This window comes from Chiloscyllium punctatum, chromosome 12, assembly GCF_047496795.1.
Source record: "Chiloscyllium punctatum isolate Juve2018m chromosome 12, sChiPun1.3, whole genome shotgun sequence".
Classification (NCBI taxonomy): domain Eukaryota; kingdom Metazoa; phylum Chordata; class Chondrichthyes; order Orectolobiformes; family Hemiscylliidae; genus Chiloscyllium; species Chiloscyllium punctatum.
In genome coordinates, this window is record NC_092750.1 from 14,588,631 (window position 1) to 14,603,143 (window position 14,513).

The 14,513-nt window shown below is 45.6% G+C and overlaps 1 protein-coding gene across 1 annotated transcript in view; it reads right to left on the reverse strand.

The window, feature by feature from the left end:
* LOC140483615 (protein phosphatase 1M-like) overlaps positions 1–14,513 on the reverse strand; it is a 53,330-nt gene that overhangs the window by 14,196 nt on the left and 24,621 nt on the right. The window contains exons 2-4 of the mRNA XM_072581890.1: positions 6,832–6,952; positions 2,498–2,770; positions 62–174 (exon numbers count right to left, since the gene is read on the reverse strand). Coding sequence (XP_072437991.1) covers positions 62–174; positions 2,498–2,770; positions 6,832–6,952 — 507 coding nt within the window. The remainder of the gene's footprint in view (positions 1–61; positions 175–2,497; positions 2,771–6,831; positions 6,953–14,513) is intronic.

Consider the following 14,513-nt stretch of genomic DNA (forward strand, 5'->3'; position numbering starts at 1 on the left):
TGAGCCAGCTGCAGTCAGCCTAAAGCAGAAGTTGCAAAGACAAACAATGGTGCGCACTAACCTGCTATCTCCTGCGTTAGCCACATACAAACTTCCCTGCAAGCGGAGGATGGCCAAAGCTGTACAGCCTCCAACATGACCATGGGATCTCTGGTAATTCTCAATCAGCTCATCCTGCAGGGGGGGGGGGGGAAGGAAAGAAAACAAGACACAAATTGATCGATTGTCACCGCTTGCTCAATGGCTCTACATCAGAGGGCGATTTGAGTATAAAAGAGTCGGTTGAAGAAGTGCTGCCATCTTTCAGATGAGAGGATACAGGGAGACCCTCTCTGTATCTCTGCTGGATGTAAACGATCCCCATTGTGTTATTCTGAAGATGAGCAGCGAGTTATCCCAGATATCCTGGCCAACATTTACCCCAAAACTGACATCAGAGAGAAATGAAATCATGATAACATGACCGTTTAAGGGAGCTTGCAGTGTTCAAATTGGCCCATTGCAATACTCATTATTCTTCAAACGTATCACATTGGCTGCAAATCATCCTGGGATACCCTGAGACTTCAAAAGGCTCTACATAAATGCAAGTCTTTCCTTCAAAATACACAGCTCCTTCACTCCCTCAGTGGTCCCAACCTAACAACTTAAGTTTGGCATCACCCACTCATCAATTTATTTTGATTTTTCTTCTACTCTTGACTTTGTATGCCTGGTTAGGTGGACACATCAGGGTTCCATAACACAATTCAAAGCTGGGCACGTATTGTATACTTCCAGTTTTCTTGAACACACTGGTCTTTAAACCAACACTGAGTCAGATCCACTGCTCATTTCTCATATTGAGACCCTACTGGGCAAGTTCAGTTCTGAATCCCACTCTCTTCCCCACCCCACCCCACCCCTGCCCCCGCCCCCCCCTCCGGCAGCCCCCCCACCCCCCCACCCCCGCGGCCCCCCACCCCCCCGCCCCACCAAAGCAACAGAGATTCATGTAAAGAGTAATTAATTTGACTGTGGACTGCTTTTGGTGAGCTAGTGAAGGGAGAGAGAGCAAGATGGGTTGGTGGTGATGGAGGGAGAGATGGGGACGGTGGAGGAGGGAAGAGACTGGGGAGATGTTTAAGGTGCACAGGGGGGACATCTGTACACTGCTTCAAAATATTAAATGGGCTTTTGTATGTCTGTCAAAGTGGTAGTTAGCTTAACATCTCTTCAGTAAGATGGCACCTCTGACAGTTCAGCACCCCATCCTGTGCTGCACTAAGGGAAATGCAGGCTATCTGCTCAAAATACTGGAACCAGAATTTACCGAATCAGAATGAGTACATTTAGGTTGGTACTCAACATATGAAATGGGAAGTTTCATCTTTAACTGTGGAGATAGTTATAGGACAACTGGATAAAAAGTAACAAAAATAAAACACTAACATCAACAATTACTTGTTTCTTAATGGTGAAGCCTTTAATGGAAGAAAAGACTGAAAACGCATTATGAAACTGTGATGACACTATGGCTTTACAAGGTGTATTTTTGTTCCTGCTTTGTTTAAAATGAAGAGAGGTTGAGACAGAGGGACAAAGCAGCCTGTTCCAAGCCAATAAAGTACACAGCTTGAGGGGCTCTGGCGTGTTTTCTTTTCCAAAGTTAGAACAATAGAAGCAGCATGAATGGGTGGAGTCAAGCTCCCACAGAATCAGGGTTTTAGTTTAGCTTTCAGTTGTTGGGGGTTTGAAGTTGGATGTAGAAGTTGTTAAACATCTCTCTTGGCCACAACAAAAAAGCTCGGGCCCTCTCTCTCTGACAGAGTTTTCTCTTGGTGTTCTTTTCTCCTGAATTGGAGAAATATCAAATGTGAGATAATCTACTTTACTGAATTTTGGTTTATCCCAAGTGTGTTTATGGGATGTTACTATATTGGAACATTTGCTGTTTACTAGTTAAACAATTTATTATACTGTCAATGTTTCCAATAGAGATAAAGTTATATCAGTTCTTCTTTCTTTTGTTTGCATTTTAACTGAGTGTAAGAGTAAAGAGTGTTTTTCTTAAAACCAAGTAGTGTGACTAACTGAATTACATCTGGAACACAATACCTTGCACTTGCTTTTAAATAAGATAAAAGTTAGGGTCTAGACTACCTCCTTGGTAGATGTGAAAGAGGTTTGGACCGATCCATAACAAAATACAATTTGGTGAAAAGCCATATAAGGAGGAATAATAGGCAAATGATTACAAACCTGGTCAATGACATAGGTTTTCAGGAAAGGGAGGGATTTAGGAAGGGAATTCCAAGTTCAGGGCCTCAGAGCAAAGGTGGAGTAATTAAAAAGCAGGGACATACAAGAGGCCTGAAATGAAGGAGCACAGGTAGTTTGGAGGGTGGTGACACTGGAAGAGATTACAGAGCTGATGCTTAATAGAGAGTAAACACAAGTCGGCCAATACATGGGTCGAGGGTGAACAGAAATTAGATGATCAATGTCATATACTCACGCAGTTTTTGAAGGCTGTCTCCAATGCACCTTTCACCAGGTTCTCGACGCAGATGTCTTTCTCGATTCCGTAGCTAATTTCAGTTTGCGTCCTCTTGAGGCAATCAAGGTGGAAAGGGGGTGGGATGTTGCAAGGGTTGCTGATAATATCCAGGATTTCCTCCAGCTGTTCTTTGATGCAGTGATGTAAATGCTCAGATGCCAGTACTGCAGCCATGGGACCCCCGTGACCATCAAACAACCCCCAGTAGGTGGCTGTGATGCCTTGATCTTGCTTTGGGAGAAGAATAATTTCATAAGCCAAGTGCTTTGTCCCATCCACCATCAACCAACACCATATCAGGAAAAATGGTGTAAAGGTCTCAGATGAGCTATAAAAATTTGCTTTCAAACACAATGCAAGGACATAAAGGCAACAGAAAACTCATTTGCATAATATTATTGCGAAAGTTAAAAAGGAGGTCCACGAGAGTAGTAATATCTGGATTATTTCCACTGCTATGAGCTAGTGAGGGCAGGAATAGGAGGATAAAGCAAATGAATGCATGGCTGAAGAGCTGGTGTATGGGAGAAGGATTCACATTTTTGGATCATTGGAACTTCTTTCGGGTAGAAGTGACCTGTATAAGAAGGACGAATTGCACATAAATTGGAAGGGGACTAATATACTGGCAGGGAAATTTGCTAGAGCTGCTCTGGAGTAAGGTGGGGGGGCTGCACCTAGTAAGGTGGGGGGGAATGGGACCCAGGGAGATAGTGAGGAAAGAGATCAATCCGAGACTGGTGCAGTTGAGAACATAGAACATAGAACATAGAACAATACAGCGCAGTACAGGCCCTTCGGCCCTCGATGTTGCGCCGATCAAAGCCCACCTAACCTACACTAACCCACTATCCTCCATATACCTATCCAATGCCCGCTTAAATACCCATAAAGAGGGAGAGTCCACTACTGCTACTGGCAGGGCATTCCATGAGCTTACGACTCGCTGAGTGAAGAACCTACCCTAACATCAGTCCTATATCTACCCCCCCTTAATTTAAAGCTATGCCCCCTTGTAACAGATTTGTAACAGAAGCGAGTCAAACAAACAGTCAGGGCAGGCAGGGACTAGGTAGGACTAATAAATTAAACTGCATTTATTTCAATGCAAGGGGCCTAACAGTGAAGGCAAATGAACTCAGGGCATGGTTAGGAACATGGGACTGGGATATCATAGCAATTACAGAAACATGGCTCAGGGATGGGCAGGACTGGCAGCTTAATGTTCCAGGATACAAATGCTACAGGAAGGATAGAAAGGGAGGCAAGAGAGGAAGGGGAGTGGCAGTTTTGATAAGAGATAGCATTATAGCTGAGTTGAGGGAGGATATTCCCGGAAATACATCCAGGGAAGTTATTTGGGTGAAACCGAGAAACAAGATTACCTTACTGGGATTGTATTATAGACCCCCTAATAGTCAGAGGGAGAAACAAATTTGTAAGGAGATCTCAGCTATTTGTAACAATAATAGGGTAGTTATGGTAGGGGAATTTAACTTTCCAAACATAGACTGGGACTGCCATAGTGTTAAAAGTTTAGATGGAGAGGAATTTGTTAAGTGCGTACAAGACAACATTCTGATTCAGTATGTGGATGTACCCACTAGAGAAGGTGCAAAACTTGACCTACTCTTGGAAAATAAGGCAGGGCAGGTGACTGAGGTGTCAGTGGGGGAGCACTTTGGGGCCAGCGACCATAATTCTATTAGATTTAAAACAGTGATGAAAAGGATAGACCAGATGTAAAAGTTGAAGTTCCAAATTGGAGAAAGGCCAATTTTGACAGTATTAGGCAAGAAATTTTGAAAGCTGATTGAGGGCAGATGTTCGCAGGTAAAGGGACGGCTGGAAAATGGGAAGCCTTCAGAAATGAGATAACGAGAATCCAGAAAAAGTATATTTCTGTCAGGGTGAAAGGAAAGGCTGGTAGGTATAGGGAATGACTAAAGAAATTGAGGACTTGGTTAAGAAAAAGAAGGAAGCATATGTCAGGTATAGACAGGATAGATCGAGTGAATCCTTAGAAGAGTATAAAGGAAGCAGGAGTATACTTTCGAGGGAAATCAGGAGGGCAAAAAGGGGACATGAGATAGCTTTGGCAAATAGAATTAAGGAGAATCTAAAGGGTTTTTACAAATACATTAAGGACAAAAGGGTAACTTAGGAGAGAATAGGGCCCCTCAAAGTTCAGCAAGGTGGCTTTTGTGTGGAGCTGCAGAAAATGGGGGAAGATACTAAATGAGCATTTTGCATCAGTACTTACTGTGGAAAAGGATATGGAAGATATAGACTGTAGACAATCTATATTGACATCTTGCAAAATGTCCAGATTACAAAGGAGGAAGTGGTGGATGTCTTGAAATGGGTAAAGGTGGACAAATCCCCAGGACCAGATCAGGTGTACCTGAGAACTCTGTGGGAAGCTAGAGAAGTAATTGCTGGGCCTCTTGCTGAGATATTTGTATCATTGATAGTCACAGGCGAGATGCCGAAAGACATGAATAGGAAGGGTTTGGAGGGATATGGGCCGAGTGCTGGTAGGTGGGACTAGATTGGGTTGGGATATCTGGTTGGCATGGATGGGCTGGACCGAAGAGTCTGTTTCCATGTTGTACATCTCTATGACTCTATGACATAAAAAGTACTTGTGTTAACCATCACGAAAGCATTGCTTTTTGAAGAATACTTTGCATTTCTCAACCTAATGCCTTTTCATTGGTGTGCAATTTGGATTTTGCATAAACTTTCACCAAATTATTTCACAGAATCCCCAAAGTGCGGAAGCAGGCCATTCAGTCCTCCAAAGAGCATACCATAAAGACCCAACCACCCTATCCCTAAGCTACCCACCTTTGGATTGTGGGAGGAAAGTGGAGTACCCGGAGGAAACCCATGCAGACACAGGGAGAATGTGCAAACTCCATACAGTTTTTTCTAAGATTAGACTCCCTACAGTATGGAAACAGGCCCTTCGGCCCAACAAGTCCACACCGACCTGCCGAAGAGTAACCCAACCCCCTCTGACTGAAGCACCTAACACTATGGACAATTTAGCATGGCCAATTCACCTGACCTACACATCTTTGGAATTTGGGAGGAAACTGGAGTTGCCTGAGGCTGGAATTGAACCCAGATCCCTGGTCCTGTGAGGCAGTAGTGCTAACCACTGAGCCACTGCGCTGCACCAGAGAGTAAGGGGAATTATACAATTTTTGGGGGGGGTTGTAACAGGAATTGAGACCCCCATGATCTCAGCTCAACCAATTGGCATTGAGAGGCTATTGGGTGGGTGGGAAGTCAATGAAAGTTGTAAGGGGGGCTCTGCAGCCAAATGGGACTGTTAGCTGGGACAACACAGGGTACGGGGCGTATGTGGAGAAAAGGACATCAGTTTAAAGGCCGCTTGCCCACAGAATCCATTTTTTTAATGCTGTAGGCTTAATTTAAAAAATAGAGGATTTAAAGAGGACATAAATAAACAGAGGCTATCACCTTCCCCAGCAGATTTTGGCAGGCCAATTGAAGAATCAACTATCAGATCAGACTGAAAGACACAGGAGAAAGTCTTTTCCAGCCATTTACTAGGCTGGATCTGGCTAAGGATGTGAAACGTGTTGATGAACCAGTCATCAGTGACCTGGACCCTGCCTGCTTCTTTGTTTAGTTTCAGTGGTTGCAAATTTCAGTTCCTCTTTCTTTTTAAGCTTAGCAGCAACAGTTTCTGTAGACATCATAATAACTTGGAACTAGAGAGAAACATCCCTCAGGTTTCCATGGGATTAGCCACATCTCTTCCAATAAACAAACTTATTGAAAAATACAAGACTCTTAGTAAGTGGACAGCATAGCTACAGAAAGCCTTCTTTCCCCGCTCTCCATGGAGAATCTAAGGACCAGAGGGCATAATCTCAGAATAACATGTCAGACCCATAAACCAGGGATGAGGAGGAGTTTCTTCTCTCAGATGATTGTGAAATTCTACACTGCAGAGGGCTTGTGGGTTTGGGTGATTGAATACATTCAAGGCTGAGATAGGCACCAAGTGCATCATTAGTTATGGGGAACAGGCAGGAAGCTGGAGTTGAAGATAATCAGCCATGATCTCATTGTATGGCAGGGCCAACTCAACGGGCTGAATGACCTACTTCTCCTTATCTATGGTCTTAACAACAATTTATAACCGGGGTCCTAACTTCTACCTGTGGCCAGATAGCCCAACAGTCTGTCAAGACTTGCCACCCAATTCACAAAAGTATTCAACTTGAATCCATGTTGTTGCATGAGGTACGTACAGTGTCTTGATTTGGGCACAAAAGCACCCATTCCTCTTCAACGTCAAATGCTTTTCGGAGGTAGATTGTTCGGCATGTTGCCTGATCTTCATTGAAAATACTTTTGCCGGCATTGGTAACCCTGCAAAGAGAACCACAACATTATAGAAGGGATGAACAATTCAGCATACACCTTCTCAACTCCTAACGGACTCCCTTTTTGATTATTCAACGATCAGGATACATTTCCACAGCCATCAATTTTTACATAAAAATAAAATGCGTAGACATGGGCATTGTAGGCAAGGGTCATCAGCCAATTAGTGCCCTTTACTACTTGTCCTCATAAAGGAGACTGTCAGCCATCTTCCTGAACTGCCACAGTCCACATGGATTAGAAGATTTTGGAGAATCTGCTCAATAAGGCCACTCGGTTTAAGAGATTTTATTTGCATCTTTTATTCACCTGTGCAGCATAGGTGTCGCTGGCTGGGCCATCGTTTATTGCCCACCCATAGTTGCCCTTGACAAGTGGACGGTGAGTCTCCTTCTTGAACCGCTGCAGTCCATGTGCTGTGGATAGACTCACAATGCCCTTAGGGAGGGGCTTTGGGAATTCTGATCTGGCATCATTGAAGGAATGGTGGTATATTTCCAAGGAAGGATGGTAGAGGGAGCTTGGAGGGTAACTTGCATGTAGTGATGTCACCTTGTATTTGGATTTGCACTTTGGAAGAAGGAAAGAGACAAGGGGGCTGTCAATGAATGGTAAGAGACTAGGAAGCAGAGAGGAACAGCGGGATCATGGTGGAGGCTGGGGGGGGGGGGGGGGGGGGGGGGTGGTGTGTGGGTTCAACCACAAATCACTAAAGGCAGTAGGACAGGTTAACAGGACAGTTATAAAGGCAGACATCCTGTATGCCTTCTTCAGTCATGGTAGAAATTATAAAAGCAGGGAGGTTATGTACAGAACTTTCCTTAGGCCAAAATTGGACTACTGTGTGCAGTTCTGGTCACTAGACTACAGGAAGGATGTTATTGCATTGGAGAGGATGCAAACGAGATTCACCAGGATGATACCTGACAATTTCAGCTGTGAAGAGAGGCTGGATAAGCTCAGAATGTCTTCTTTAGAGCAGAGAAGTGAAGAGGCACTAGATGGAAAGGTCTAAAATTATGAGGGGCATAGATAGGCTGAATAGGAAGCAGTTGTTCAACTTCGTGGAAGGGTAAATAACAAGGGGGCCTAATTTTAAAGGTGAAAGGCAGGGGGTTTAAAAGGGTGCTTGAGGAAGAACATTTTCACCCAGATGGTGGTGGGGGGGGGGGGGGGGGTTTGGAATACACTGCTTGAGAGACAGGAAATCTCATGACCTTTAAAAGTAATTGGATAAGCGCATGAAGGGTCATACCACTCAATGCTATGAGAGCCTAGCACTGGAAAATGTGACAGTGTAGGTACTGGTATATTTCTGCATTCAGACCTGATAGGATGAAAGTCCTCTTCCATACTGTATGATTTTATGAACTGCCGCCATTGTTCTTCTACATGGAAGTGGTCGTGGGTTTGGAAGGTGCTGTCTAAGGATCTTGGGTGAAGTTCTGCAGTGCACCTTGTATATAGTACATACTGTTGCTACCGAGTGTCAGTGTTGGAGGGAGTGATTGTTTGTGGATGTGGTTCCAATCAAATGGGCTGCTTTTGTAATATACTTGCCCATTCCTCAGGAAGAACATTTTACTAAATTGGACGCAAGAAAAACCACCAGGTCTTATGGGGTGGAGTAAAATCTCCCCCAAGATTACCTCACAAATATGGTGCACCACAAAACAGAACAGTTTTATAAGACATGGCGGCCCTTTTTAAATTATATTGAAACTGACTTTGTCGGCAATGTTAGTCAGGGCCGTGGTATAGCCGTGGGAATCGTTATGGGCACCCATGGGGCCCCAGGAGTAAGAGACTGGAAGGAAAAGAATATGGGTACTGTAGGGGTCACTCCCAAGGATGGGAGCCTCAGTGGAGGTGTGATGAGTAAGACAGAATAAAGTAGTAAGATATTATCTAATTTAAGTAACTTGAATGTAATTTAAGCTAGTATTTATTCAATAAGTTTGTAGTTTAGTTTTAGTTAAGTAGATAGGTTTGTTTTCGTAGAATAGTGGGTTGCTTAGTAACAATGGTACTATGTTAATGAATTTAATACACACCGTGACGTTGAACAATTCTTCCGTCGCCTCCGGCTCTGAGCTTATTTCACAATCAGGACTCCCGCCCACCGTCTGAGGACCCCTTCGCCCACCTCCAACACACTGTATCCACCTGGACACCCCGTGCTGGCCTATAACCTGCCCTCGACCTCTTCATTTCCAACTGCCACCGGGACATTAACCGCCTCAACCTGTCTACCCCTCTCCCCCACTCCAACCTCTCACCCTCACAACGCGCAGCCCTCCAATCCCTCTGCTCAAATCCCAACCTCACCATCAAGCCAGCGGATAAAGGGGGCGCAGTGGTAGTCTGGCGCACTGACCTCTACACCGCTGAAGCCAAACGTTAACTCAAGGACACCTCTTCCTACTGCCCCCTCGACCATGACCCCACCCCCAATTACCAAACCATCATCTCCCAGACCATACAGAACCTCATCACCTCAGGAGATCTCCCACCCACAGCTTCCAACCTCATAGTCCGGGAACCCTGCACTGCCCAGTTCTACCTCCTTCCCAAGATCCACAAGCCTGACCACCCTGGCCGACCCATTGTCTCAGCATGCTCCTGCCCCCACTGAACTCATCTCTACCTACCTCGACACTGTCCTATCCCCCCTCGTCCAGAAACTCCCCACATATGTTCGAGACACCACCCACGACCTCCACCTCCTCCAAGACTTCCGTTTCCCCGGCCCCCAATGCCTCATCTTCACCATGGACATCCAATCCCTCTACACCTCCATCCGTCATGACCAGGGCCTCCAAGCCCTCTGTTGTTTCCTCTCCAGACGTCCCCAACAGTACCCTTCCACCGACACTCTCATTCGTTTGGCCGAATTGGTCCTCACCCTTAACAATTTCTTCTTTGAACCCTCCCACTTCCTCCAGACCAAAGGGGTAGCCATGGGCACACGTATGGGCCCCAGCTATGCCTGTCTCTTTGTTGGCTATGTAGAACAGTTGATCTTCCATAATTACACCTGCCCCACTCCCCACCTCTTCCTCCGCTACATTGATGACTGCATTGGCGCCACCCTTGTGCTCCCGCGAGGAGGTGGAGCAATTCATCAACTTCACCAACACATTCCACCCTGACCTTAAATTTACCTGGACCACCTCTGACACCTCCCCCCCCCTTCCTGGATCTCTCCATCTCCATTAATGACGACCGACTTGACACTGACATTTTTTACAAACCCACCAACTCCCACAGCTACCTGGATTACACCTCTTCCCACCCTACCTCTTGCAAAAATGCCATCCCGTATTCCCAATTCCTCCGCCCCCGCCGTATCTACTCCCAGGAGGACCAGTTCCAACACAGAACACACCAGATGGCCTCCTTCTTTAGAGACCACAATTTCCCTTTCCACGTGGTTAAAGATGCCCTCCAACACATCTCGTCCACATCCCGCACCTCCGCCCTCAGACCCCACCCCTCCAACCGTAACAAGGACAGAACGCCCGTGGGGCTTACCTTCCACCCTACCAACCTTCGCATAAACCAAATCATCCGCCGACAATTTCCGCCACCCCCAAACAGACCCCCACCACCAGGGATATATTTCCCTCCCCACCCATTTCCGCCTTCCGCAAAGACCGTTCCCCTCCGTGGCTACCTGGTCAGGTCCACGCCCCCAAACATCCCACCCTCCAATCTTGGCACTTTCCTCTGCCACCGCAGGAACTGTAAAACCTGTGCCCACACCTCCTCCCTCACCTCCATCCAAGGCCCTAAAGGAGCCTTCCACATCCATCAAAGTTTTACTTGCACATCCACTAATATCATTTATTGTATCCGTTGCTCCCGATGCAGTCTTCTCTACATTGGGGAGACTGGGCACCTCCTAGAAGAGCACTTTAGGGAACATCTCCGGGACACCTGCACCAATCAACCACACCGCCCCGTGGCCCAACATTTCAACTCCCCCTCCCACTCTGCCGAGGACATGGAGGCCTGGGCCTCCTTCACCACCGCTCCCTCACCACCAGACGCCTGGAGGAAGAACGCCTCATCTTCTGCCTCGGAACACTTCAACCCCAGGGCATCAATGTGGACTTCAACAGTTTCCTCATTTCCCCTTCCCCCACCTCACCCTAGTTTCAAACTTCCAGCTCAGCACTGTCCCCATAACTTGTCTGGACTTGTCCAACCTGCCTATCTCCTTTTCCACCTATCCACTCCACCCTCTCCTCCCTGACCTAACACCTTCATCCCCTCCCCCACTCACCCATTGTACTCTATGCTACTTTCTCCCCACCCCCATCCTCCTCTAGCTTATCTCTCCACGCTTCAGGCTCACTGCCTTTATTCCTGATGAAGGGCTTTTGCCCGAAACGTCGATTTCGAAGCTCCTTGGATGCTGCCTGAACTGCTGTGCTCTTCCAGCACCACTAATCCAGAATCTGGTTTCCAGCATCTGGAGTCATTGTTTTTACCCCTATGGTATGGCCTTGTTCTTTGTACTTTTTTTTTCTGTTTTGATGATGCTTTTGTTTTTCTTTATATAGAAATGTTTTGTAAAAGATTTAAAAAAGCTTTTCCATAAAAATACTTATCCTCAAGAGCATCAGTGGACTAGTGGAATTTTAATGGTCACCATTAACTACTGTATTTTCCAAATTTATTTCAATTAACCTCCTTTTGTACTATAAAATTCTACAGTTCGATAAACAATTTTAACTTCACCAGGTGGAATTTGAACTCAGAGTTAGTTCCAGCCTCTGGATTACAACCCAGTAATATATACCCATGTTAATACACCCACAACTGCTTCGCGAAATACTAGACTAATGCCATTTATACGTTCGCTGATGAACACCATAGTCAGTCGAATCTCAGATGGCAACGAAACAGATTACAGATGGGAGGTGGAAGACCTGGAAAAATGGTGCACTGAGAACAACCTAGCTCTCAATGCCGGCAAAACCAATGAACTCATTATTGACTTTCGGTGGGATGTTACTCATGCCCCCCTACACGTTAAGAGCAGAGGTGGAACGAGTGGACAGTGTCACGCTCCTGGGAGTGGTCATCCACAACAAGCTTTCTTGGACACTTCATGTGTATGCACTGGTTACAAAGGCCCAACAATGTCTCTTCTTCCTCAGATAACTGAGGAAATTTGGCATGACAGCGAATACTTGTAAACCTTTTCTGAACCCTTTCAAGTTTCACAACATCTTTCCGATAGGAAGGAGACCAGAATTATTCGCAATATTCCAACAGTGGCCTAACCAATGACCTGTACAGCCGCAACATGACCTCCCAACTCCTGTACTCAATACTCTGACCAATAAAGGAAAGCATACCAAATGCCTTCTTCACTATCCTATCTACCTGTGACTCTACTTTCAAGGAGCTTTGAACCTGCACTCCAAGGTCTCTTTGTTCAGCAACACTCCCTAGGACCTTACCATTAAGTGTATAAGTCCTGCTAAGATTTGCTTTCCCAAAATGCAGCACCTCGCATTTATCTGAATTAAACACCATCTGACAATTCTCAGCCCATTTACCCAGCAGGTGGGACTAGATTGGGTTAGGATATCTGGTTAGCATGGACGGGTTGGACCGAAGGGTCTGTTTCCATGTTGTACATCTCTATGACTCCACGACCCTTGCCAACTTTTTTAGGTGTGTCATCAAGAGCATTCTGTCTGGATATATCACTGCTTGGTACAGCATCTGTACCATTCAAGCTCGGAGACGCTTACAGAGACTGGTGAACTCGACCTGGACGAAAAGGCCAACCTCCCATCTATAGAATCCATCTGCAGCGGAGAATTGATTATCCAAATGAGATGGCTGGGCACTATTTCGTTCAGATAATCGATTATTCAGGAAATCAATTAAATGCCTTTCCTCTGGGGCTCGGAGTTTTTAAAGTCTGCTCCCTTTTCAGGAGACTGCAGCAGTGCACAGTGCATGAGACCCCGCCCCAAACACCCCTACCCACCCCCCCCCCCCCCCCCCCGCCCCCCCAACCCCCGCTTGTCACCACCTCTATGTCTAACACTGCCCAACCCGGTCAATCTCCCCCAAGCACACTCCCAAGACAGTTCCAAACCCACCCCTTTTCCCCATCACAAAGTGTGGGAGCTGACGGCCACCATACCTCTCCCCACCCCAACCCTTCCACCTCCAGCCCCTCTCCAGGGCTGTTGGATTGTACACCAAGACTGCTGTTGCTGCAGCCGCCTCTGTGGGGTAAGTCTCCAAAGAGAGCACAGACACACACACAACTTTTTACTGCAAATTTTTGACAGGTTCCATGTTTGCACTGTACAGGCCAATGTTGGAGAGATTATTCCTGGGAAGGTGGTGGGGGGGGGTTAGGGTACACCCCTGTGTAGAACTCCAGGGAAAGTGTGGGGAGAGTGGGCGGGAGGTCAGTCATTTGGAGATGGTGCCTGTTTAATCGCTGGAAACAAAAGACACTTTGATGCAATGTTTCTATCGGGACTTCGAGATCTCCTTCGGAAAATATGATTATCGGATAATTGGCATTTGGATAATCGAGTTTCCTCTGTACCAGGCCCGCTGTCAAGGAAAGGCCGGCAGCATTCTCAAACGTCCATCCCACCCTACAACCTCTACCATCGGGGAGAAGGTACAGAAGTCTGAACATGCACTCCAGCCGGTTTCAAAACAATTCCTACCCTACTGTTAGAATACTGAATACTCTCAACATTCATCTGTACCTGTGTTTTTGTTTTTGCCACTGTTTACCTATTATTTCCTTATCTATGCTACTTAACTCTGTGATCTGCCTGTATTGCTGGCAAGACAAAGCTTTTCACTGTGCCTCGGTACACATGACAATAAATTCGATTCCATTCAATTCAATTCAATAATATAACCTTCATGCAAATGCATTTGTGTAGCTAGTGTTCGTTTCTCTTCTATTATCTTGCTAAATAATTCATAAAACTTGCATGTACATTTTTTGAGCATTTTTTTCAGCTCCTATTCATTTGGTCTACAGATTTCCAGAATTTAACAATGCCCCACAATATTTTTGAGTTAGTTCTTTGCTTGCAGGTACTTTCTCCTTTTATGACTCAAGTAAGGGGAAAAATATGGTCCACTTTATTGTATTTATATTGTGCATTGGTACAGTCACCAAACCCAAATTCATTCTTCGTTTCAACTGTTTGGTGCTAGATATAATCTAAGCTTCTTTCCATCTGACGTCAGAGATATACAGCATTGAAACAGATCCTTCAGTCCAACTCATCCATGCCAACCAAATATCCTAAGCTAATCCAGTCCCAGTTGCCAGCACTTGGCCTATATCCCTCTAAACCCTTCCTATTCATATAAAAGGCATCTGGATGGTTATATATGTTGTAATTGTACCAGCCTCCACCAATTCCTCTTTGTGTTGGAGAGGTAAATTTTTCTTAAGTAGAAACAAAGACTGAGCAAAACTTAAACATTGCTGCACTTCTGATTAAAGTTTTACAAAACTATTAAAGTGCACAGTGCT